This window comes from Triturus cristatus, chromosome 8, assembly GCF_964204655.1.
Source record: "Triturus cristatus chromosome 8, aTriCri1.1, whole genome shotgun sequence".
In the NCBI taxonomy this organism is placed as follows: domain Eukaryota; kingdom Metazoa; phylum Chordata; class Amphibia; order Caudata; family Salamandridae; genus Triturus; species Triturus cristatus.
In genome coordinates, this window is record NC_140591.1 from 1,629,910,122 (window position 1) to 1,629,937,941 (window position 27,820).

The 27,820-nt window shown below is 51.3% G+C and overlaps 1 protein-coding gene across 1 annotated transcript in view; it reads left to right on the forward strand.

Moving 5' to 3' along the window:
- The window catches only part of LOC146808461 (transient receptor potential cation channel subfamily M member 2-like), a 3,976,112-nt gene that overhangs the window by 752,603 nt on the left and 3,195,689 nt on the right, over positions 1 to 27,820 (forward strand). Inside the window, exon 13 of the mRNA XM_085623954.1 lies at positions 8 to 60. Within this exon, the coding sequence (XP_085480080.1) occupies positions 8 to 60 (53 nt within the window). The remainder of the gene's footprint in view (positions 1 to 7; positions 61 to 27,820) is intronic.

Genomic DNA, 27,820 nt, shown 5'->3' on the forward strand with positions numbered 1-27,820 from the left:
TTTCTAGTTGAGGTCCTGAAATCTGCATCTCTGAATCCAGAGTCGATAGAGTCGGTTAAGGTAAGGTTTTCACTTCCCCCTTGCCTGCACTCTCAAATCTTCAAGAATGATATGCAGGGGTATAATATTCTTTGGGTAGACATGGATAGGGCCCCTGGGGATATTTAACAATTATTTAACAATGAGCTGATACATAATACAACCATGAGGAATTAGCATTAGTAACCAGTTAATGCCATCAATTCAAAAACTATATGCATCATATACAATAAGTAGTCACACCTTTCTTACTTTGTTCATCTTTTTAGAATGTATTGAAAAATCTTACCATTATCAAAGTATTTGGCAAGAAATAGAAGTTGATGTATTCTGGAAAAAATATATATACTAGGCTCTTTGAGGCCTAGTACTAAAGGCGTCAAAAGGCTTAACCCCTTCGCTGCTAGGCCTTTTCCCCTCCTGTGCTAAGCCTTTTTTGGGCTATTTGGGGTAGTGCGCGCTTAGGCCCCTGTAACGTTTTGACCACATTAGGTATCCACGCCAAATTTGCGTCCTTTTCTTCCAACATCTTGGGGATTCTAAAGGTACCCAGGGTTTGTGGATTCTCCTAGAGGGTTCCCAGAAATTAGTCAAAATACAGCAAAATTTTGTTTTTTTTGTGAAAAATGGGAAAAACGGGCTGCAATTGAAAGCTTCCGGGTTTTTCTCTGCAAATGGTATCAAAAAAGGGTTTGTGGGGCTAAAATCACCATTTCTCCAGCTTTTAGGGAATGACAGAATTTTGTTAGAAAACCAACATTTTTTACACAGTTTTGGCATTTTTCTGGGACATACCCTATTTTTGATATTTTTTGTGCTTTCAACCTCCTTCCAGTTAATGGTAGAAATGGGTACAAAAACAATAATGGATCCTGGAAAGCTATACATTTTTAAAAAGTAGACAAAATTCTGAATTCAGCAAGGGGTCATTTGTGTAGATCCATCAAGGTTTCTTTATAGAAACTTACAGGTAAATATAGCAAAAATTGAAAATTTGTTGAAAAAAGCAGCCTTTTGAGCCAACGTTTTCACCTGTAACTTCTTCGAATTATGACATCTCTTTGAAAGCAATGTACCGTTACATCCGGTAGACCTTCCTGGTTGTGAGGATATATAGGACTTGTAGGTTCACCAAGAGCCCAACGAACCCAGAGTAGAAAACTGAGCAGCATTTTGTAATGTTTTTTTTTTTGTTCCGGGTATATAGCAATTATTGTGGGAAAATGTATACATGGAAAAATCGGTATGAAAGACACCTATGTATTTCTGAAATGGGAACAAATTACAGAGTTTAGAAACAGTGCATATTTGCACATTTACGAAATTGGGAATACTCATATTTGCATGACAATTATTGGTCATTTTTCCAAAATGACTTTTTTTTTACACAATGTCTTTCATTTGGAAGGGATAAATGCATCAAAAATCAATAGGAAATAACAGTTGCTTTACAAATCTGAACTACCCTAAGTCTCCCGATAAAAATGGTACCTCACTTGTGTGGGTAGGCATAGTGCCCACGACAGGAAGTGGCTCAAAACCTAAGGTGAACGCACCACATTTTCACACTGAAAATTTACACTTTTTTTGCGAAGAGTCTAGCTGTAGTTTTTGAACCCTAGCCCTGCCGGCACCTAGGGAAACCTAGCAAACCTATACATTTTTGAAAACTAGACACCCACGGGAATCCAGGATGGGGTGACTTGGCTGCCTCCCACCATGGTCTGTTACCCAGAATCCCTTGCAAACGTAAAAAATTGACAAAAAAAACACATTTTCCCCACATTTCTGTGATGGAAAATTCTGGAATCTGCGTGGATCCACAAATTTCCACCCACCCCACGTTCCCCAAAGTCCTACGAGAAAAATGGTACCTCACTTGTGCGGGTCGGCCTAGTGCCCGCGACAGGAAACGGCGCAAAACGCAACGTGGTTTTGCAGTGAAAAATGACCCTTTTTTTGGCAAAGTGACTAGCTGTAGATTTTGAACCCTAGCCCTGCCGGCACCTAGGGAAACCTAGCAAACCTATACATTTTTGAAAACTAGACACCCAGGGGAATCCAGGATGGGGTGACTTGACTGCCTCCCACCATGGTCTGTTACCCAGAATCCCTTGCAAACATAAAAAATTGACAAAAAAAACACATTTTCCCCACATTTCTGTGATGGAAAGTTCTGGAATCTGCGTGGATCCACAAATTTCCACCCACCCCGCGTTCCCCAAAGTCCTACAAGAAAAATGGTACCTCACTTGTGCGGGTCGGCCTAGTGCCCGCGACAGGAAACGGCACAAAACGCAACGTGGTTTTGCAGTGAAAAATGACCCTTTCTTTGGCAAAGTGACTAGCTGTAGATTTTGAACCCTAGCCCTGCCGGCACCTAGGGAAACCTAGCAAACCTATACATTTTTGAAAACTAGACACCCAGGGGAATCCAGGATGGGGTGACTTGACTGCCTCCCACCATGGTCTGTTACCCAGAATCCCTTGCAAGCGTAAAAAATTGACAAAAAAACACATTTTCCCCACATTTCTGCGATGGAAAGTTCTGGAATCTGCGTGGATCCACAAATTTCCACCCACCCCGCGTTCCCCAAAGTCCTACGAGAAAAATGGTACCTCACTTGTGCGGGTCGGCCTAGTGCCCGCCACAGGAAACGGCGCAAAACGCAACGTGGTTTTGCAGTGAAAAATTACCCTTTTTTTGGCAAAGTGACTAGCTGTAGATTTTGAACCCTAGCCCTGCCGGCACCTAGGGAAATGTTAGAAATGGGATTTCTGGTTGGCTAAGGCTTGCGCCAAAGTCAGGCAGAAACCACCACTCTAGTCAGGGCAAGGAAGTTACACGCCAAAGATAACCCCTGCTCACCCCCTTGGTAGCTTGGCACGAGCAGACAGGCTTATCCCTGAGGCGATGTGTAAAGCGTTTGCGCACGCACCCAGCAACAACACCCAAGGCCCACCACAAAGGAAACTCCACACAAGGTATTCTATAAAAATAGCCTTTGTATTATACACAACACATTAGATAAAAACACACACTCTACAATGTGCCAACAGGCACGGGCAGAATTTACAAGGGATTATATATACAGGGGACAGGGCCACATGGACCACTGTCAGGAATTAGCACTTAGAACATAGCACAAATCACCAATAGTAAACATAGGACATAACACAAAGTAACTGTAGAGCACAGCCAGTCTCTACTGGCGCACTTATGACCTCAGTGTCATCACACTAGCATCAGGTGTAAAACCTATCCTGCACCTATCACAGGGGCATAAATCACATTATGCAATTCTCGCAAGTCTAACGCCTTAGACCTAGCCCCCTAAGTACACCTACACTAGGGGCGTACACAACACAGGGAAGTACATTCTTCCTACCATCAACCTACGCAGGTAAAACAACCTCCTAGGCAGAACTAAACACATTTAGAGGTACAAGACACAGGGTGCGCCAAACCTACGATACACAGTACATTTCCTAGCACCAAAAGCATGAACACAGGGTGCGCAAAACATACTACACCGTACATTTCCTAGCACCAAAATCGCATTATAGTCCAGGTTGCGCCAGAACCTAAACGTAGCAGCTGCCCACTACTTGCTGGGCAGCTGGGGACAAGGCAGGGCCTAAACGCTGCAGCTGGCACTAAGTGCTGCGCAGCTGGGGGAGGCAAATAAAGCAGGGGCTCTCAATCGCCCCTGAACCAATATCCACAACGTTGGAGCCACCTAGGCTCGACACACACCATGTCCCCAAGTTGGAGCCTCTCTGGGCTCTAGCATAATCATGTTCCCACACGAGGAACTGGCACCCGTCGTTGGAGCGCAGGAGCGCTCTAAAACAAATCAGTCCCCCACGTTGGAGCCTCTCTGGGCTCTAAAAACAATTATGGCCCCATCGTTGCAGTTGCCCACTGTCCAGCGGGGCAACTGTGGAGATAGGAACTGGCCTGGGCACCCCTGGACCCGTCATGGGGACCCTAACACAAGCCACGTGGGAGCGGCCCTCTAGCAAGCGGGGCCGCTCAAGAGACCAAAGCACCGGCACATACTCAGGGGGCGGGCACCGACAATGTGCCCCGCACCACCCCCCCAAACCACCGTCAGACTCAGCCCTCACTTACCGGGCTGCTTCGAGGACTCTGGACCAAAGACTCCGGCTTCCTTCCCACCCGGTTGGCGCAGGGAATCCGCGGGGCACTCGGCGGTCCAGGCTGCATGCGTGCAGCACCGCCACGGCCCCCTCGATGTAGAGGACCGACACCTCTGCTCTACTCGCGGCACCGGGGCTCCCCCTTCACCACGGGAGCCCCGGAGGAGAGGATGGACAGGCGCTGCCTGCACCGGCCGCATTTCTTAACCCGGGCCCCCTCCTGGGACCCGGGACTCTACTATTCCTCCCGGAGCCTGCGAGGCTCCAGACGGCATCCCTTCTGTGCGGCGCGTGGGCTTCCCTTTCCGCATGGAAGCCCCGCCCACAGGGACGCAGTCTCTCCTGCCTTCCGGGTCGCGTTGGGCAGCGGCCCGGAAGTGATTTCATTGCGGCTCGGGCCGCGGCGGCGATCCTTCACCTGGCAAAGTGCGGGGTGGGCACCCGCTCCTAAACACAGCAGTCGGCGGCATTTTCAGCGGGGTGGGCACCCGCCAAGACATAAACTAAGGCCGCAATGCGGGGGGGGCACCCGCGCATAATTACAACAAGCCGCAGGGCGGCGGGGTAGGCTCCCACACGGTGCAGCCTTTACGGGGGAATCCTCACGCTGGGGGTCCCCTCTGGGGTCAAGGAAGGCCGCTGAGCGCTGCAGAGCATGCACGCTCTTCTTCCTGGCAAAAATAGAGATAAAGCGCTCCCAGGCGCTAGAAGGCTGTCGCAAAGGTCCTGGGGCAAGGAAGCTGGAGCACAGCAGCTCCCAGCAAAGGAAAAGTCCTCCAGTATCCAGGGCATCCAGGGGCTGGGCAGGGCCCAGGGAGGCAAGCCTTCCCCTGGGCCCCAGCAGCAGCACGCCCCTGGTAGATTCAAGTGCAGAACAAGAACATTTTGTAAGGGGACACAGCCCCTTTTTATACACCAAATCCCTTTGTTCTGGGTTCAGGGTGAGGGGGAAAACCAGTCGCAGCTGGTTGGGGAGCACCCTTGATGTGCTCAGCCCCTCACTCTATTCACTGGCAGGGCTAGGGTCATTAGACGCACCACAGGGGCCGGTGCCAGCATTGTGTGGGGGAGCCCTGTCCTATTCAGGACCCAGGTACACTCCTCCCCAGCCATCTACATGCTAACTCCCCATTCACCACTGGGTGACTCCTCCTGACTCTGGGGAATTCCCTAGTCCGTCACCTGACCTCACCAGCCAATCACCAGACACGCCACACATTTCAGACTGCACACTGAAGTGCCCACTTCTAGAAGTGGCACTTCCACACCAGGTACACGCACGCCGCACACATCAACGCGCAGCATTCACTCCCACGAGTCCGCACATACCAAACACGGGCCTGCCCACCCCACGCATCAGGAACTACCGGGACATCTACATTCCCCCATGCATTCCTATGGGAGGGCAGGCCAACCTCACAACACGCACGCACTTTACCCTGGGACACAGCGGTAAAGTGCGCAGAAACCCAAAATCACTACACCAAGTTACCAATTACAAGCAAAAAGTTTCGGGGGGAACCTGCCAGAAGGGCCAAGTCCAACACAACCCCCTTCCAGCCAAAACGCAGGGCAGACCAATCACCACCGTGATGGTCTTCCCTGCTTGGGGCGATAGAACACGGACGCAGGCCCGCACTGCAGGGACACTCTCCGGTTCTACGCCCTTCTCCATCAACATGGTTCCATCTGAAAAAAAACAACCGAAAAGAACTCAGGCCCAACTAGGCTACCCCACTGGTACTACCTAGTTGTCCACGGCCAGGACCAGGCCCTAGGCCACCCAGATACCACTGGTCCTTGCCAAACCCAGAGTGGGGGGTAGTAACCCCTGGCATACAAGCCCTTCTCCACTCTCCCTCTCAGTGTAGTTCCCAACTACCACTGATCCTTCAACCTAGGGTCCGCACCCTCAGGCTGACCAGAGGTCACGGGCAAGAATGCCCCACCCTACCTCTACTTCTGGGGTTCCGCACCCTCCCAGGGAAGCACCCACCAGAACACAACTCTCCCACCAGTTCAGGACCTCTCTCCACCAACTGGTCTACCACCTGGGATCCAAGGGGTCAGAGGCGAGGACTCCCTCCCTCTGCACCCCCTTCCACTGTAGAGCAGGGTCTCTTCACTTAAGATGAGCCCCACCTGCCCTCAGGACTACAGCTGCCCTTACGTCCAGATCCGGAAACACCGACTACTGGCTCCCCAACCGAGGGACGTACCCTTTGGTCAGATGCCTGGCGAACCAGGACTTAACGAGGGTGACACATAACTAATGGGTCGTGTGACAGTCTGCCTGGCGCTGATCTCACTACCTCCTGTCCATCTGACAGTGCGTGCAGACCCCCCAGGACAGAAGTGGCGACACCACGGTCACTCAGTGGCGACACAGCCCTCCCGGCTGGTCCCTGACCTACTGGTTCCCACTGGGGAATCCCTCCCCCTCTCACCCCTCCCTCTGGACTTCCGCACCCTCCCAACTGGAGCGGTACCGCCAGACACCAGGACTACTGGAGCTCTGATTACAGACGCTCCACATCCTCTAGACACTGGGAGATCCTCCTCAAGTGACCTATTGGTACAGCCTAGGCCCCCGACCTGATGTTCCCTAAAGAAACCATCCAGGCCCTGACACTGGGTTTCGGGCTCCTGGAGACACGCAGTCCCACCCACTCCTTCTCCGCAGAGACAGGCCGTGAGCCCCTACACCGAGACCTAGCTGGGCTACTCTGAACCTCTTCCACCACGCTGGGCTGGAAGACACCTCAGCCACTACTTTTGGAATCACTCCCCAATGCAAGCTCCCTATCCCAGAGAACTCACACCCAATCAACCAGCAAGCTCCTTATTTCAGAGAACTCACACCAAAGAATTCAGCAAGCTCCTTATTTCAGAGAACTCACACCATTCATCCCCACACACACCCCCCAGACTAGTAAGACAGTTTCTACCGCCCCTGATTTTCTCAACCTGACCACCACGTGACACAGGTACTATTACTCTGGGAACTGGGAATGGGACATTCACATTCATCCAGCGCATTACACATTCATCCCCAAACCCCTCCCAAGACTGGTAAGACAGTTTCTACCGCCCCTGATTTCTCAACCTGACCACCACGTGACACAGGTACCACTACCCCTGGAACTGGGAATGGGAATACATGCACTGGACACATCTGCTGCCACCACTGGATCCCACCCTCTGGTGAATCCAGAAAACACAATGCACTAAGGGGGATGATCTACCCTCCCGAGCTAGGGACACCTAACTCACAGTGCACAAGAACACATTTCCAAAGAAATGACATTTAAAAGCAAACTTTAAAACAATAATCCCTATACCATGTGATTTATCTAAATGCAGAGTTTTGTAGTGCGGCCAGTTGCTGCTGCGGTACAGCGCAAACGCAAGTCCAAATCCCACCGCTGATCACCAATGTTAGCAATGGGATTTCTGGTTGGCTAAGGCTTGCGCCAAAGTCAGGCAGAAACCACCACTCTAGTCAGGGCAAGGAAGTTACACGCCAAAGATAACCCCTGCTCACCCCCTTGGTAGCTTGGCACGAGCAGACAGGCTTATCCCTGAGGCGATGTGTAAAGCGTTTGCGCACGCACCCAGCAACAACACCCAAGGCCCACCACAAAGGAAACTCCACACAAGGTATTCTATAAAAATAGCCTTTGTATTATACACAACACATTAGATAAAAACACACACTCTACAATGTGCCAACAGGCACGGGCAGAATTTACAAGGGATTATATATACAGGGGACAGGGCCACATGGACCACTGTCAGGAATTAGCACTTAGAACATAGCACAAATCACCAATAGTAAACATAGGACATAACACAAAGTAACTGTAGAGCACAGCCAGTCTCTACTGGCGCACTTATGACCTCAGTGTCATCACACTAGCATCAGGTGTAAAACCTATCCTGCACCTATCACAGGGGCATAAATCACATTATGCAATTCTCGCAAGTCTAACGCCTTAGACCTAGCCCCCTAAGTACACCTACACTAGGGGCGTACACAACACAGGGAAGTACATTCTTCCTACCATCAACCTACGCAGGTAAAACAACCTCCTAGGCAGAACTAAACACATTTAGAGGTACAAGACACAGGGTGCGCCAAACCTACGATACACAGTACATTTCCTAGCACCAAAAGCATGAACACAGGGTGCGCAAAACATACTACACCGTACATTTCCTAGCACCAAAATCGCATTATAGTCCAGGTTGCGCCAGAACCTAAACGTAGCAGCTGCCCACTACTTGCTGGGCAGCTGGGGACAAGGCAGGGCCTAAACGCTGCAGCTGGCACTAAGTGCTGCGCAGCTGGGGGAGGCAAATAAAGCAGGGGCTCTCAATCGCCCCTGAACCAATATCCACAACGTTGGAGCCACCTAGGCTCGACACACACCATGTCCCCAAGTTGGAGCCTCTCTGGGCTCTAGCATAATCATGTTCCCACACGAGGAACTGGCACCCGTCGTTGGAGCGCAGGAGCGCTCTAAAACAAATCAGTCCCCCACGTTGGAGCCTCTCTGGGCTCTAAAAACAATTATGGCCCCATCGTTGCAGTTGCCCACTGTCCAGCGGGGCAACTGTGGAGATAGGAACTGGCCTGGGCACCCCTGGACCCGTCATGGGGACCCTAACACAAGCCACGTGGGAGCGGCCCTCTAGCAAGCGGGGCCGCTCAAGAGACCAAAGCACCGGCACATACTCAGGGGGCGGGCACCGACAATGTGCCCCGCACCACCCCCCCAAACCACCGTCAGACTCAGCCCTCACTTACCGGGCTGCTTCGAGGACTCTGGACCAAAGACTCCGGCTTCCTTCCCACCCGGTTGGCGCAGGGAATCCGCGGGGCACTCGGCGGTCCAGGCTGCATGCGTGCAGCACCGCCACGGCCCCCTCGATGTAGAGGACCGACACCTCTGCTCTACTCGCGGCACCGGGGCTCCCCCTTCACCACGGGAGCCCCGGAGGAGAGGATGGACAGGCGCTGCCTGCACCGGCCGCATTTCTTAACCCGGGCCCCCTCCTGGGACCCGGGACTCTACTATTCCTCCCGGAGCCTGCGAGGCTCCAGACGGCATCCCTTCTGTGCGGCGCGTGGGCTTCCCTTTCCGCATGGAAGCCCCGCCCACAGGGACGCAGTCTCTCCTGCCTTCCGGGTCGCGTTGGGCAGCGGCCCGGAAGTGATTTCATTGCGGCTCGGGCCGCGGCGGCGATCCTTCACCTGGCAAAGTGCGGGGTGGGCACCCGCTCCTAAACACAGCAGTCGGCGGCATTTTCAGCGGGGTGGGCACCCGCCAAGACATAAACTAAGGCCGCAATGCGGGGGGGGCACCCGCGCATAATTACAACAAGCCGCAGGGCGGCGGGGTAGGCTCCCACACGGTGCAGCCTTTACGGGGGAATCCTCACGCTGGGGGTCCCCTCTGGGGTCAAGGAAGGCCGCTGAGCGCTGCAGAGCATGCACGCTCTTCTTCCTGGCAAAAATAGAGATAAAGCGCTCCCAGGCGCTAGAAGGCTGTCGCAAAGGTCCTGGGGCAAGGAAGCTGGAGCACAGCAGCTCCCAGCAAAGGAAAAGTCCTCCAGTATCCAGGGCATCCAGGGGCTGGGCAGGGCCCAGGGAGGCAAGCCTTCCCCTGGGCCCCAGCAGCAGCACGCCCCTGGTAGATTCAAGTGCAGAACAAGAACATTTTGTAAGGGGACACAGCCCCTTTTTATACACCAAATCCCTTTGTTCTGGGTTCAGGGTGAGGGGGAAAACCAGTCGCAGCTGGTTGGGGAGCACCCTTGATGTGCTCAGCCCCTCACTCTATTCACTGGCAGGGCTAGGGTCATTAGACGCACCACAGGGGCCGGTGCCAGCATTGTGTGGGGGAGCCCTGTCCTATTCAGGACCCAGGTACACTCCTCCCCAGCCATCTACATGCTAACTCCCCATTCACCACTGGGTGACTCCTCCTGACTCTGGGGAATTCCCTAGTCCGTCACCTGACCTCACCAGCCAATCACCAGACACGCCACACATTTCAGACTGCACACTGAAGTGCCCACTTCTAGAAGTGGCACTTCCACACCAGGTACACGCACGCCGCACACATCAACGCGCAGCATTCACTCCCACGAGTCCGCACATACCAAACACGGGCCTGCCCACCCCACGCATCAGGAACTACCGGGACATCTACATTCCCCCATGCATTCCTATGGGAGGGCAGGCCAACCTCACAACACGCACGCACTTTACCCTGGGACACAGCGGTAAAGTGCGCAGAAACCCAAAATCACTACACCAAGTTACCAATTACAAGCAAAAAGTTTCGGGGGGAACCTGCCAGAAGGGCCAAGTCCAACACAACCCCCTTCCAGCCAAAACGCAGGGCAGACCAATCACCACCGTGATGGTCTTCCCTGCTTGGGGCGATAGAACACGGACGCAGGCCCGCACTGCAGGGACACTCTCCGGTTCTACGCCCTTCTCCATCAACATGGTTCCATCTGAAAAAAAACAACCGAAAAGAACTCAGGCCCAACTAGGCTACCCCACTGGTACTACCTAGTTGTCCACGGCCAGGACCAGGCCCTAGGCCACCCAGATACCACTGGTCCTTGCCAAACCCAGAGTGGGGGGTAGTAACCCCTGGCATACAAGCCCTTCTCCACTCTCCCTCTCAGTGTAGTTCCCAACTACCACTGATCCTTCAACCTAGGGTCCGCACCCTCAGGCTGACCAGAGGTCACGGGCAAGAATGCCCCACCCTACCTCTACTTCTGGGGTTCCGCACCCTCCCAGGGAAGCACCCACCAGAACACAACTCTCCCACCAGTTCAGGACCTCTCTCCACCAACTGGTCTACCACCTGGGATCCAAGGGGTCAGAGGCGAGGACTCCCTCCCTCTGCACCCCCTTCCACTGTAGAGCAGGGTCTCTTCACTTAAGATGAGCCCCACCTGCCCTCAGGACTACAGCTGCCCTTACGTCCAGATCCGGAAACACCGACTACTGGCTCCCCAACCGAGGGACGTACCCTTTGGTCAGATGCCTGGCGAACCAGGACTTAACGAGGGTGACACATAACTAATGGGTCGTGTGACAGTCTGCCTGGCGCTGATCTCACTACCTCCTGTCCATCTGACAGTGCGTGCAGACCCCCCAGGACAGAAGTGGCGACACCACGGTCACTCAGTGGCGACACAGCCCTCCCGGCTGGTCCCTGACCTACTGGTTCCCACTGGGGAATCCCTCCCCCTCTCACCCCTCCCTCTGGACTTCCGCACCCTCCCAACTGGAGCGGTACCGCCAGACACCAGGACTACTGGAGCTCTGATTACAGACGCTCCACATCCTCTAGACACTGGGAGATCCTCCTCAAGTGACCTATTGGTACAGCCTAGGCCCCCGACCTGATGTTCCCTAAAGAAACCATCCAGGCCCTGACACTGGGTTTCGGGCTCCTGGAGACACGCAGTCCCACCCACTCCTTCTCCGCAGAGACAGGCCGTGAGCCCCTACACCGAGACCTAGCTGGGCTACTCTGAACCTCTTCCACCACGCTGGGCTGGAAGACACCTCAGCCACTACTTTTGGAATCACTCCCCAATGCAAGCTCCCTATCCCAGAGAACTCACACCCAATCAACCAGCAAGCTCCTTATTTCAGAGAACTCACACCAAAGAATTCAGCAAGCTCCTTATTTCAGAGAACTCACACCATTCATCCCCACACACACCCCCCAGACTAGTAAGACAGTTTCTACCGCCCCTGATTTTCTCAACCTGACCACCACGTGACACAGGTACTATTACTCTGGGAACTGGGAATGGGACATTCACATTCATCCAGCGCATTACACATTCATCCCCAAACCCCTCCCAAGACTGGTAAGACAGTTTCTACCGCCCCTGATTTCTCAACCTGACCACCACGTGACACAGGTACCACTACCCCTGGAACTGGGAATGGGAATACATGCACTGGACACATCTGCTGCCACCACTGGATCCCACCCTCTGGTGAATCCAGAAAACACAATGCACTAAGGGGGATGATCTACCCTCCCGAGCTAGGGACACCTAACTCACAGTGCACAAGAACACATTTCCAAAGAAATGACATTTAAAAGCAAACTTTAAAACAATAATCCCTATACCATGTGATTTATCTAAATGCAGAGTTTTGTAGTGCGGCCAGTTGCTGCTGCGGTACAGCGCAAACGCAAGTCCAAATCCCACCGCTGATCACCAATGTTAGCAATGGGATTTCTGGTTGGCTAAGGCTTGCGCCAAAGTCAGGCAGAAACCACCACTCTAGTCAGGGCAAGGAAGTTACACGCCAAAGATAACCCCTGCTCACCCCCTTGGTAGCTTGGCACGAGCAGACAGGCTTATCCCTGAGGCGATGTGTAAAGCGTTTGCGCACGCACCCAGCAACAACACCCAAGGCCCACCACAAAGGAAACTCCACACAAGGTATTCTATAAAAATAGCCTTTGTATTATACACAACACATTAGATAAAAACACACACTCTACAATGTGCCAACAGGCACGGGCAGAATTTACAAGGGATTATATATACAGGGGACAGGGCCACATGGACCACTGTCAGGAATTAGCACTTAGAACATAGCACAAATCACCAATAGTAAACATAGGACATAACACAAAGTAACTGTAGAGCACAGCCAGTCTCTACTGGCGCACTTATGACCTCAGTGTCATCACACTAGCATCAGGTGTAAAACCTATCCTGCACCTATCACAGGGGCATAAATCACATTATGCAATTCTCGCAAGTCTAACGCCTTAGACCTAGCCCCCTAAGTACACCTACACTAGGGGCGTACACAACACAGGGAAGTACATTCTTCCTACCATCAACCTACGCAGGTAAAACAACCTCCTAGGCAGAACTAAACACATTTAGAGGTACAAGACACAGGGTGCGCCAAACCTACGATACACAGTACATTTCCTAGCACCAAAAGCATGAACACAGGGTGCGCAAAACATACTACACCGTACATTTCCTAGCACCAAAATCGCATTATAGTCCAGGTTGCGCCAGAACCTAAACGTAGCAGCTGCCCACTACTTGCTGGGCAGCTGGGGACAAGGCAGGGCCTAAACGCTGCAGCTGGCACTAAGTGCTGCGCAGCTGGGGGAGGCAAATAAAGCAGGGGCTCTCAATCGCCCCTGAACCAATATCCACAACGTTGGAGCCACCTAGGCTCGACACACACCATGTCCCCAAGTTGGAGCCTCTCTGGGCTCTAGCATAATCATGTTCCCACACGAGGAACTGGCACCCGTCGTTGGAGCGCAGGAGCGCTCTAAAACAAATCAGTCCCCCACGTTGGAGCCTCTCTGGGCTCTAAAAACAATTATGGCCCCATCGTTGCAGTTGCCCACTGTCCAGCGGGGCAACTGTGGAGATAGGAACTGGCCTGGGCACCCCTGGACCCGTCATGGGGACCCTAACACAAGCCACGTGGGAGCGGCCCTCTAGCAAGCGGGGCCGCTCAAGAGACCAAAGCACCGGCACATACTCAGGGGGCGGGCACCGACAATGTGCCCCGCACCACCCCCCCAAACCACCGTCAGACTCAGCCCTCACTTACCGGGCTGCTTCGAGGACTCTGGACCAAAGACTCCGGCTTCCTTCCCACCCGGTTGGCGCAGGGAATCCGCGGGGCACTCGGCGGTCCAGGCTGCATGCGTGCAGCACCGCCACGGCCCCCTCGATGTAGAGGACCGACACCTCTGCTCTACTCGCGGCACCGGGGCTCCCCCTTCACCACGGGAGCCCCGGAGGAGAGGATGGACAGGCGCTGCCTGCACCGGCCGCATTTCTTAACCCGGGCCCCCTCCTGGGACCCGGGACTCTACTATTCCTCCCGGAGCCTGCGAGGCTCCAGACGGCATCCCTTCTGTGCGGCGCGTGGGCTTCCCTTTCCGCATGGAAGCCCCGCCCACAGGGACGCAGTCTCTCCTGCCTTCCGGGTCGCGTTGGGCAGCGGCCCGGAAGTGATTTCATTGCGGCTCGGGCCGCGGCGGCGATCCTTCACCTGGCAAAGTGCGGGGTGGGCACCCGCTCCTAAACACAGCAGTCGGCGGCATTTTCAGCGGGGTGGGCACCCGCCAAGACATAAACTAAGGCCGCAATGCGGGGGGGGCACCCGCGCATAATTACAACAAGCCGCAGGGCGGCGGGGTAGGCTCCCACACGGTGCAGCCTTTACGGGGGAATCCTCACGCTGGGGGTCCCCTCTGGGGTCAAGGAAGGCCGCTGAGCGCTGCAGAGCATGCACGCTCTTCTTCCTGGCAAAAATAGAGATAAAGCGCTCCCAGGCGCTAGAAGGCTGTCGCAAAGGTCCTGGGGCAAGGAAGCTGGAGCACAGCAGCTCCCAGCAAAGGAAAAGTCCTCCAGTATCCAGGGCATCCAGGGGCTGGGCAGGGCCCAGGGAGGCAAGCCTTCCCCTGGGCCCCAGCAGCAGCACGCCCCTGGTAGATTCAAGTGCAGAACAAGAACATTTTGTAAGGGGACACAGCCCCTTTTTATACACCAAATCCCTTTGTTCTGGGTTCAGGGTGAGGGGGAAAACCAGTCGCAGCTGGTTGGGGAGCACCCTTGATGTGCTCAGCCCCTCACTCTATTCACTGGCAGGGCTAGGGTCATTAGACGCACCACAGGGGCCGGTGCCAGCATTGTGTGGGGGAGCCCTGTCCTATTCAGGACCCAGGTACACTCCTCCCCAGCCATCTACATGCTAACTCCCCATTCACCACTGGGTGACTCCTCCTGACTCTGGGGAATTCCCTAGTCCGTCACCTGACCTCACCAGCCAATCACCAGACACGCCACACATTTCAGACTGCACACTGAAGTGCCCACTTCTAGAAGTGGCACTTCCACACCAGGTACACGCACGCCGCACACATCAACGCGCAGCATTCACTCCCACGAGTCCGCACATACCAAACACGGGCCTGCCCACCCCACGCATCAGGAACTACCGGGACATCTACATTCCCCCATGCATTCCTATGGGAGGGCAGGCCAACCTCACAACACGCACGCACTTTACCCTGGGACACAGCGGTAAAGTGCGCAGAAACCCAAAATCACTACACCAAGTTACCAATTACAAGCAAAAAGTTTCGGAGGGAACCTGCCAGAAGGGCCAAGTCCAACAGGAAACCTAGCAAACCTATACATTTTTGAAAACTAGACACCCAGGGGAATCCAGGATGGGGTGACTTGACTGCCTCCCACCATGGTCTGTTACCCAGAATCCCTTGCAAACGTAAAAAATTGACAAAAAAAACACATTTTCCCCACATTTCTGTGATGGAAAGTTCTGGAATCTGCGTGGATCCACAAATTTCCACCCACCCCGCGTTCCCCAAAGTCCTACGAGAAAAATGGTACCTCACTTGTGCGGGTCGGCCTAGTGCCCGCGACAGGAAACGGCGCAAAACGCAACGTGGTTTTGCAGTGAAAAATGACCCTTTTTTTGGCAAAGTGACTAGCTGTAGATTTTGAACCCTAGCCCTGCCGGCACCTAGGGAAACCTAGCAAACCTATACATTTTTGAAAACTAGACACCCAGGGGAATCCAGGATGGGGTGACTTGACTGCCTCCCACCATGTTCTGTTACCCAGAATCCCTTGCAAACCTAAAAAATTGACAAAAAAACCACATTTTCCCCACATTTCTGTGATGGAAAGTTCTGGAATCTGCGTGGATCCACATATTTCCACACACCCCGCGTTCCCCAAAGTCCTACGAGAAAAATGGTACCTCACTTGTGCGGGTCGGCCTAGTGCCCGCGACAGGAAACGGGGCAAAACGCAACGTGGTTTTGCAGTGAAAAATGACACTTTTTTTGGCAAAGTGACTAGCTGTAGATTTTGAACCCTAGCCCTGCCGGCACCTAGGGAAACCTAGCAAACCTATACATTTTTGAAAACTAGACACCCAGGGGAATCCAGGATGGGGTGACTTGACTGCCTCCCACCATGGTCTGTTACCCAGAATCCCTTGCAAGCGTAAAAAATTGACAAAAAAAACACATTTTCCCCACATTTCTGCAATGGAAAGTTCTGGAATCTGCGTGGATCCACAAATTTCCACCCACCCCGCGTTCCCCAAAGTCCTACGAGAAAAATGGTACCTCACTTGTGCGGGTCGGCCTAGTGCCCGCGACAGGAAACGGCACAAAACGCAACGTGGTTTTGCAGTGAAAAATGACCCTTTTTTTGGCAAAGTGACTAGCTGTAGATTTTGAACCCTAGCCCTGCCGGCACCTAGGGAAACCTAGCAAACCTATACATTTTTGAAAACTAGACATCCAGGGGAATCCAGGATGGGGTGACTTGACTGCCTCCCACCATGGTCTGTTACCCAGAATCCCTTGCAAACGTAAAAAATTGACAAAAAAAACACATTTTCCCCACATTTCTGTGGTGGAAAGTTCTGGAATCTGCGTGGATCCACAAATTTCCACCCACCCCTCGTTCCCCAAAGTCCTACGAGAAAAATGGTACCTCACTTGTGCGGGTCGGCCTAGTGCCCGCGACAGGAAACGGCGCAAAAGCCAACGTGGTTTTGCAGTGAAAAATGACCCTTTTTTTGGCAAAGTGACTAGCTGTAGATTTTGAACCCTAGCCCTGCCGGCACCTAGGGAAACCTAGCAAACCTATACATTTTTAAAAACTAGACATCCAGGGGAATCCAGGATGGGGTGACTTGACTGCCTCCCACCATGGTCTGTTACCCAGAATCCCTTGCAAACGTAAACAATTGACAAAAAAAACACATTTTCCCCACATTTCTGTGATGGAAAGTTCTGGAATCTGCGTGGATCCACAAATTTCCACCCACCCCGCGTTCCCCAAAGTCCTACGAGAAAAATGGTACCTCACTTGTGCGGGTCGGCCTAGTGCCCGCGACAGGAAACGGCGCAAAACGCAACGTGGTTTTGCAGTGAAAAATGACCCTTTTTTTGGCAAAGTGACTAGCTGTAGATTTTGAACCCTAGCCCTGCCGGCACCTAGGGAAACCTAGCAAACCTATACATTTTTGAAAACTAGACACCCAGGGGAATCTAGGATGGGGTGACTTGACTGCCTCCCACCATGGTCTGTTACCCAGAATCCCTTGCAAACGTAAAAAATTGACAAAAAAAACACATTTTCCCCACATTTCTGCGATGGAAAGTTCTGGAATCTGCGTGGATCCACAAATTTCCACCCACCCCTCGTTCCCCAAAGTCCTACGAGAAAAATGGCACCTCACTTGTGCGGGTCGGCCTAGTGCCCGCGACAGGAAACGGCGCAAAACGCAACGTGGTTTTGCAGTGAAAAATGACCCTTTTTTTGGCAAAGTGACTAGCTGTAGATTTTGAACCCTAGCCCTGCCGGCACCTAGGGAAACCTAGCAAACCTATACATTTTTAAAAACTAGACACCAAGGGGAATCCAGGATGGGGTGACTTGACTGCCTCCCACCATGGTCTGTTACCCAGAATCCCTTGCAAACGTAAACAATTGACAAAAAAAACACATTTTCCCCACATTTCTGTGATGGAAAGTTCTGGAATCTGCGTGGATCCACAAATTTCCACCCACCCCGCGTTCCCCAAAGTCCTACGAGAAAAATGGTACCTCACTTGTGCGGGTCGGCCTAGTGCCCGCGACAGGAAACGGCGCAAAACGCAACGTGGTTTTGCAGTGAAAAATGACCCTTTTTTTGGCAAAGTGACTAGCTGTAGATTTTGAACCCTAGCCCTGCCGGCACCTAGGGAAACCTAGCAAACCTATACATTTTTGAAAACTAGACACCCAGGGGAATCTAGGATGGGGTGACTTGACTGCCTCCCACCATGGTCTGTTACCCAGAATCCCTTGCAAGCGTAAAAAATTGACAAAAAAACACCTTTTCCCCACATTTCTGCGATGGAAAGTTCTGGAATCTGCGTGGATCCACAAATTTCCACCCACCCCGCGTTCCCCAAAGTCCTACGAGAAAAATGGTACCTCACTTGTGCGGGTCGGCCTAGTGCCCGCCACAGGAAACGGCGCAAAACGCAACGTGGTTTTGCAGTGAAAAATTACCCTTTTTTTGGCAAAGTGACTAGCTGTAGATTTTGAACCCTAGCCCTGCCGGCACCTAGGGAAACCTAGCAAACCTATACATTTTTGAAAACTAGACACCCAGGGGAATCCAGGATGGGGTGACTTGACTGCCTCCCACCATGGTCTGTTACCCAGAATCCCTTGCAAACGTAAAAAATTGACAAAAAAAACACATTTTCCCCACATTTCTGTGATGGAAAGTTCTGGAATCTGCGTGGATCCACAAATTTCCACCCACCCCGCGTTCCCCAAAGTCCTACGAGAAAAATGGTACCTCACTTGTGCGGGTCGGCCTAGTGCCCGCGACAGGAAACGGCGCAAAACGCAACGTGGTTTTGCAGTGAAAAATGACACTTTTTTTGGCAAAGTGACTAGCTGTAGATTTTGAACCCTAGCCCTGCCGGCACCTAGGGAAACCTAGCAAACCTATACATTTTTGAAAACTAGACACCCAGGGGAATCCAGGATGGGGTGACTTGACTGCCTCCCACCATGGTCTGTTACCCAGAATCCCTTGCAAGCGTAAAAAATTGACAAAAAAAACACATTTTCCCCACATTTCTGCGATGGAAAGTTCTGGAATCTGCGTGGATCCACAAATTTCCACCCACCCCGCGTTCCCCAAAGTCCTACGAGAAAAATGGTACCTCACTTGTGCGGGTCGGCCTAGTGCCCGCGACAGGAAACGGCACAAAACGCAACGTGGTTTTGCAGTGAAAAATGACCCTTTTTTTGGCAAAGTGACTAGCTGTAGATTTTGAACCCTAGCCCTGCCGGCACCTAGGGAAACCTAGCAAACCTATACATTTTTGAAAACTAGACATCCAGGGGAATCCAGGATGGGGTGACTTGACTGCCTCCCACCATGGTCTGTTACCCAGAATCCCTTGCAAACGTAAAAAATTGACAAAAAAAACACATTTTCCCCACATTTCTGTGGTGGAAAGTTCTGGAATCTGCGTGGATCCACAAATTTCCACCCACCCCTCGTTCCCCAAAGTCCTACGAGAAAAATGGTACCTCACTTGTGCGGGTCGGCCTAGTGCCCGCGACAGGAAACGGCGCAAAAGCCAACGTGGTTTTGCAGTGAAAAATGACCCTTTTTTTGGCAAAGTGACTAGCTGTAGATTTTGAACCCTAGCCCTGCCGGCACCTAGGGAAACCTAGCAAACCTATACATTTTTAAAAACTAGACATCCAGGGGAATCCAGGATGGGGTGACTTGACTGCCTCCCACCATGGTCTGTTACCCAGAATCCCTTGCAAACGTAAACAATTGACAAAAAAAACACATTTTCCCCACATTTCTGTGATGGAAAGTTCTGGAATCTGCGTGGATCCACAAATTTCCACCCACCCCGCGTTCCCCAAAGTCCTACGAGAAAAATGGTACCTCACTTGTGCGGGTCGGCCTAGTGCCCGCGACAGGAAACGGCGCAAAACGCAACGTGGTTTTGCAGTGAAAAATGACCCTTTTTTTGGCAAAGTGACTAGCTGTAGATTTTGAACCCTAGCCCTGCCGGCACCTAGGGAAACCTAGCAAACCTATACATTTTTGAAAACTAGACACCCAGGGGAATCTAGGATGGGGTGACTTGACTGCCTCCCACCATGGTCTGTTACCCAGAATCCCTTGCAAACGTAAAAAATTGACAAAAAAAACACATTTTCCCCACATTTCTGCGATGGAAAGTTCTGGAATCTGCGTGGATCCACAAATTTCCACCCACCCCTCGTTCCCCAAAGTCCTACGAGAAAAATGGCACCTCACTTGTGCGGGTCGGCCTAGTGCCCGCGACAGGAAACGGCGCAAAACGCAACGTGGTTTTGCAGTGAAAAATGACCCTTTTTTTGGCAAAGTGACTAGCTGTAGATTTTGAACCCTAGCCCTGCCGGCACCTAGGGAAACCTAGCAAACCTATACATTTTTAAAAACTAGACACCAAGGGGAATCCAGGATGGGGTGACTTGACTGCCTCCCACCATGGTCTGTTACCCAGAATCCCTTGCAAACGTAAACAATTGACAAAAAAAACACATTTTCCCCACATTTCTGTGATGGAAAGTTCTGGAATCTGCGTGGATCCACAAATTTCCACCCACCCCGCGTTCCCCAAAGTCCTACGAGAAAAATGGTACCTCACTTGTGCGGGTCGGCCTAGTGCCCGCGACAGGAAACGGCGCAAAACGCAACGTGGTTTTGCAGTGAAAAATGACCCTTTTTTTGGCAAAGTGACTAGCTGTAGATTTTGAACCCTAGCCCTGCCGGCACCTAGGGAAACCTAGCAAACCTATACATTTTTGAAAACTAGACACCCAGGGGAATCTAGGATGGGGTGACTTGACTGCCTCCCACCATGGTCTGTTACCCAGAATCCCTTGCAAGCGTAAAAAATTGACAAAAAAACACATTTTCCCCACATTTCTGCGATGGAAAGTTCTGGAATCTGCGTGGATCCACAAATTTCCACCCACCCCGCGTTCCCCAAAGTCCTACGAGAAAAATGGTACCTCACTTGTGCGGGTCGGCCTAGTGCCCGCCACAGGAAACGGCGCAAAACGCAACGTGGTTTTGCAGTGAAAAATTACCCTTTTTTTGGCAAAGTGACTAGCTGTAGATTTTGAACCCTAGCCCTGCCGGCACCTAGGGAAACCTAGCAAACCTATACATTTTTGAAAACTAGACACCCAGGGGAATCCAGGATGGGGTGACTTGACTGCCTCCCACCATGGTCTGTTACCCAGAATCCCTTGCAAACGTAAAAAATTGACAAAAAAAACACATTTTCCCCACATTTCTGTGATGGAAAGTTCTGGAATCTGCGTGGATCCACAAATTTCCACCCACCCCGCGTTCCCCAAAGTCCTACGAGAAAAATGGTACCTCACTTGTGCGGGTCGGCCTAGTGCCCGCGACAGGAAACGGCGCAAAACGCAACGTGGTTTTGCAGTGAAAAATGACCCTTTTTTTGGCAAAGTGACTAGCTGTAGATTTTGAACCCTAGCCCTGCCGGCACCTAGGGAAACCTAGCAAACCTATACATTTTTGAAAACTAGACACCCAGGGGAATCCAGGATGGGGTGACTTGACTGCCTCCCACCATGTTCTGTTACCCAGAATCCCTTGCAAACCTAAAAAATTGACAAAAAAACCACATTTTCCCCACATTTCTGTGATGGAAAGTTCTGGAATCTGCGTGGATCCACATATTTCCACACACCCCGCGTTCCCCAAAGTCCTACGAGAAAAATGGTACCTCACTTGTGCGGGTCGGCCTAGTGCCCGCGACAGGAAACGGGGCAAAACGCAACGTGGTTTTGCAGTGAAAAATGACACTTTTTTTGGCAAAGTGACTAGCTGTAGATTTTGAACCCTAGCCCTGCCGGCACCTAGGGAAACCTAGCAAACCTATACATTTTTGAAAACTAGACACCCAGGGGAATCCAGGATGGGGTGACTTGACTGCCTCCCACCATGGTCTGTTACCCAGAATCCCTTGCAAGCGTAAAAAATTGACAAAAAAAACACATTTTCCCCACATTTCTGCGATGGAAAGTTCTGGAATCTGCGTGGATCCACAAATTTCCACCCACCCCGCGTTCCCCAAAGTCCTACGAGAAAAATGGTACCTCACTTGTGCGGGTCGGCCTAGTGCCCGCGACAGGAAACGGCACAAAACGCAACGTGGTTTTGCAGTGAAAAATGACCCTTTTTTTGGCAAAGTGACTAGCTGTAGATTTTGAACCCTAGCCCTGCCGGCACCTAGGGAAACCTAGCAAACCTATACATTTTTGAAAACTAGACATCCAGGGGAATCCAGGATGGGGTGACTTGACTGCCTCCCACCATGGTCTGTTACCCAGAATCCCTTGCAAACGTAAAAAATTGACAAAAAAACACATTTTCCCCACATTTCTGTGGTGGAAAGTTCTGGAATCTGCGTGGATCCACAAATTTCCACCCACCCCTCGTTCCCCAAAGTCCTACGAGAAAAATGGTACCTCACTTGTGCGGGTCGGCCTAGTGCCCGCGACAGGAAACGGCGCAAAAGCCAACGTGGTTTTGCAGTGAAAAATGACCCTTTTTTTGGCAAAGTGACTAGCTGTAGATTTTGAACCCTAGCCCTGCCGGCACCTAGGGAAACCTAGCAAACCTATACATTTTTAAAAACTAGACATCCAGGGGAATCCAGGATGGGGTGACTTGACTGCCTCCCACCATGGTCTGTTACCCAGAATCCCTTGCAAACGTAAACAATTGACAAAAAAAACACATTTTCCCCACATTTCTGTGATGGAAAGTTCTGGAATCTGCGTGGATCCACAAATTTCCACCCACCCCGCGTTCCCCAAAGTCCTACGAGAAAAATGGTACCTCACTTGTGCGGGTCGGCCTAGTGCCCGCCACAGGAAACGGCGCAAAACGCAACGTGGTTTTGCAGTGAAAAATTACCCTTTTTTTGGCAAAGTGACTAGCTGTAGATTTTGAACCCTAGCCCTGCCGGCACCTAGGGAAACCTAGCAAACCTATACATTTTTGAAAACTAGACACCCAGGGGAATCCAGGATGGGGTGACTTGACTGCCTCCCACCATGGTCTGTTACCCAGAATCCCTTGCAAGCGTAAAAAATTGACAAAAAAAACACATTTTCCCCACATTTCTGCGATGGAAAGTTCTGGAATCTGCGTGGATCCACAAATTTCCACCCACCCCGCGTTCCCCAAAGTCCTACGAGAAAAATGGTACCTCACTTGTGCGGGTCGGCCTAGTGCCCGCGACAGGAAACGGCACAAAACGCAACGTGGTTTTGCAGTGAAAAATGACCCTTTTTTTGGCAAAGTGACTAGCTGTAGATTTTGAACCCTAGCCCTGCCGGCACCTAGGGAAACCTAGCAAACCTATACATTTTTGAAAACTAGACATCCAGGGGAATCCAGGATGGGGTGACTTGACTGCCTCCCACCATGGTCTGTTACCCAGAATCCCTTGCAAACGTAAAAAATTGACAAAAAAAACACATTTTCCCCACATTTCTGTGGTGGAAAGTTCTGGAATCTGCGTGGATCCACAAATTTCCACCCACCCCTCGTTCCCCAAAGTCCTACGAGAAAAATGGTACCTCACTTGTGCGGGTCGGCCTAGTGCCCGCGACAGGAAACGGCGCAAAAGCCAACGTGGTTTTGCAGTGAAAAATGACCCTTTTTTTGGCAAAGTGACTAGCTGTAGATTTTGAACCCTAGCCCTGCCGGCACCTAGGGAAACCTAGCAAACCTATACATTTTTAAAAACTAGACATCCAGGGGAATCCAGGATGGGGTGACTTGACTGCCTCCCACCATGGTCTGTTACCCAGAATCCCTTGCAAACGTAAACAATTGACAAAAAAAACACATTTTCCCCACATTTCTGTGATGGAAAGTTCTGGAATCTGCGTGGATCCACAAATTTCCACCCACCCCGCGTTCCCCAAAGTCCTACGAGAAAAATGGTACCTCACTTGTGCGGGTCGGCCTAGTGCCCGCGACAGGAAACGGCGCAAAACGCAACGTGGTTTTGCAGTGAAAAATGACCCTTTTTTTGGCAAAGTGACTAGCTGTAGATTTTGAACCCTAGCCCTGCCGGCACCTAGGGAAACCTAGCAAACCTATACATTTTTGAAAACTAGACACCCAGGGGAATCTAGGATGGGGTGACTTGACTGCCTCCCACCATGGTCTGTTACCCAGAATCCCTTGCAAACGTAAAAAATTGACAAAAAAAACACATTTTCCCCACATTTCTGCGATGGAAAGTTCTGGAATCTGCGTGGATCCACAAATTTCCACCCACCCCTCGTTCCCCAAAGTCCTACGAGAAAAATGGCACCTCACTTGTGCGGGTCGGCCTAGTGCCCGCGACAGGAAACGGCGCAAAACGCAACGTGGTTTTGCAGTGAAAAATGACCCTTTTTTTGGCAAAGTGACTAGCTGTAGATTTTGAACCCTAGCCCTGCCGGCACCTAGGGAAACCTAGCAAACCTATACATTTTTAAAAGCTAGACATCAAGGGGAATCCAGGATGGGGTGACTTGACTGCCTCCCACCATGGTCTGTTACCCAGAATCCCTTGCAAACGTAAACAATTGACAAAAAAAACACATTTTCCCCACATTTCTGTGATGGAAAGTTCTGGAATCTGCGTGGATCCACAAATTTCCACCCACCCCGCGTTCCCCAAAGTCCTACGAGAAAAATGGTACCTCACTTGTGCGGGTCGGCCTAGTGCCCGCGACAGGAAACGGCGCAAAACGCAACGTGGTTTTGCAGTGAAAAATGACCCTTTTTTTGGCAAAGTGACTAGCTGTAGATTTTGAACCCTAGCCCTGCCGGCACCTAGGGAAACCTAGCAAACCTATACATTTTTGAAAACTAGACACCCAGGGGAATCCAGGATGGGGTGACTTGACTGCCTCCCACCATGGTCTGTTACCCAGAATCCCTTGCAAGCGTAAAAAATTGACAAAAAAACACATTTTCCCCACATTTCTGCGATGGAAAGTTCTGGAATCTGCGTGGATCCACAAATTTCCACCCACCCCGCGTTCCCCAAAGTCCTACGAGAAAAATGGTACCTCACTTGTGCGGGTCGGCCTAGTGCCCGCCACAGGAAACGGCGCAAAACGCAACGTGGTTTTGCAGTGAAAAATTACCCTTTTTTTGGCAAAGTGACTAGCTGTAGATTTTGAACCCTAGCCCTGCCGGCACCTAGGGAAACCTAGCAAACCTATACATTTTTGAAATCTAGACACCCAGGGGAATCCAGGATGGGGTGACTTGACTGCCTCCCACCATGGTCTGTTACCCAGAATCCCTTGCAAACGTAAAAAATTGACAAAAAAAACACATTTTCCCCACATTTCTGTGATGGAAAGTTCTGGAATCTGCGTGGATCCACAAATTTCCACCCACCCCGCGTTCCCCAAAGTCCTACGAGAAAAATGGTACCTCACTTGTGCGGGTCGGCCTAGTGCCCGCGACAGGAAACGGCGCAAAACGCAACGTGGTTTTGCAGTGAAAAATGACCCTTTTTTTGGCAAAGTGACTAGCTGTAGATTTTGAACCCTAGCCCTGCCGGCACCTAGGGAAACCTAGCAAACCTATACATTTTTGAAAACTAGACACCCAGGGAAATCCAGGATGGGGTGACTTGACTGCCTCCCACCATGTTCTGTTACCCAGAATCACTTGCAAACCTAAAAAATTGACAAAAAAACCACATTTTCCCCACATTTCTGTGATGGAAAGTTCTGGAATCTGCGTGGATCCACATATTTCCACACACCCCGCGTTCCCCAAAGTCCTACGAGAAAAATGGTACCTCACTTGTGCGGGTCGGCCTAGTGCCCGCGACAGGAAACGGGGCAAAACGCAACGTGGTTTTGCAGTGAAAAATGACACTTTTTTTGGCAAAGTGACTAGCTGTAGATTTTGAACCCTAGCCCTGCCGGCACCTAGGGAAACCTAGCAAACCTATACATTTTTGAAAACTAGACACCCAGGGGAATCCAGGATGGGGTGACTTGACTGCCTCCCACCATGGTCTGTTACCCAGAATCCCTTGCAAGCGTAAAAAATTGACAAAAAAAACACATTTTCCCCACATTTCTGCGATGGAAAGTTCTGGAATCTGCGTGGATCCACAAATTTCCACCCACCCCGCGTTCCCCAAAGTCCTACGAGAAAAATGGTACCTCACTTGTGCGGGTCGGCCTAGTGCCCGCGACAGGAAACGGCACAAAACGCAACGTGGTTTTGCAGTGAAAAATGACCCTTTTTTTGGCAAAGTGACTAGCTGTAGATTTTGAACCCTAGCCCTGCCGGCACCTAGGGAAACCTAGCAAACCTATACATTTTTGAAAACTAGACATCCAGGGGAATCCAGGATGGGGTGACTTGACTGCCTCCCACCATGGTCTGTTACCCAGAATCCCTTGCAAACGTAAAAAATTGACAAAAAAAACACATTTTCCCCACATTTCTGTGGTGGAAAGTTCTGGAATCTGCGTGGATCCACAAATTTCCACCCACCCCTCGTTCCCCAAAGTCCTACGAGAAAAATGGTACCTCACTTGTGCGGGTCGGCCTAGTGCCCGCGACAGGAAACGGCGCAAAAGCCAACGTGGTTTTGCAGTGAAAAATGACCCTTTTTTTGGCAAAGTGACTAGCTGTAGATTTTGAACCCTAGCCCTGCCGGCACCTAGGGAAACCTAGCAAACCTATACATTTTTAAAAACTAGACATCCAGGGGAATCCAGGATGGGGTGACTTGACTGCCTCCCACCATGGTCTGTTACCCAGAATCCCTTGCAAACGTAAACAATTGACAAAAAAAACACATTTTCCCCACATTTCTGTGATGGAAAGTTCTGGAATCTGCGTGGATCCACAAATTTCCACCCACCCCGCGTTCCCCAAAGTCCTACGAGAAAAATGGTACCTCACTTGTGCGGGTCGGCCTAGTGCCCGCGACAGGAAACGGCGCAAAACGCAACGTGGTTTTGCAGTGAAAAATGACCCTTTTTTTGGCAAAGTGACTAGCTGTAGATTTTGAACCCTAGCCCTGCCGGCACCTAGGGAAACCTAGCAAACCTATACATTTTTGAAAACTAGACACCCAGGGGAATCTAGGATGGGGTGACTTGACTGCCTCCCACCATGGTCTGTTACCCAGAATCCCTTGCAAACGTAAAAAATTGACAAAAAAAACACATTTTCCCCACATTTCTGCGATGGAAAGTTCTGGAATCTGCGTGGATCCACAAATTTCCACCCACCCCTCGTTCCCCAAAGTCCTACGAGAAAAATGGCACCTCACTTGTGCGGGTCGGCCTAGTGCCCGCGACAGGAAACGGCGCAAAACGCAACGTGGTTTTGCAGTGAAAAATGACCCTTTTTTTGGCAAAGTGACTAGCTGTAGATTTTGAGCCCTAGCCCTGCCGGCACCTATGGAAACCTAGCAAACCTATACATTTTTGAAAACTAGACACCCAGGGGAATCCAGGATGGGGTGACTTGACTGCCTCCCACCATGGTCTGGTACCCAGAATCCCTTGCAAACGTAAAAAATTGACACAAAAAACACATTTTCCCCACATTTCTGTGATGGAAAGTTCTGGAATCTGCGTGGATCCACAAATTTCCACCCACCCCGCGTTCCCCAAAGTCCTACGAGAAAAATGGTACCTCACTTGTGCGGGTCGGCCTAGTGCCCGCGACAGGAAACGGGGCAAAACGCAACGTGGTTTTGCAGTGAAAAATGACCCTTTTTTTGGCAAAGTGACTAGCTGTAGATTTTGAACCCTAGCCCTGCCGGCACCTAGGGAAACCTAGCAAACCTATACATTTTTGAAAACTAGACACCCAGGGGAATCCAGGATGGGGTGACTTGACTGCCTCCCACCATGGTCT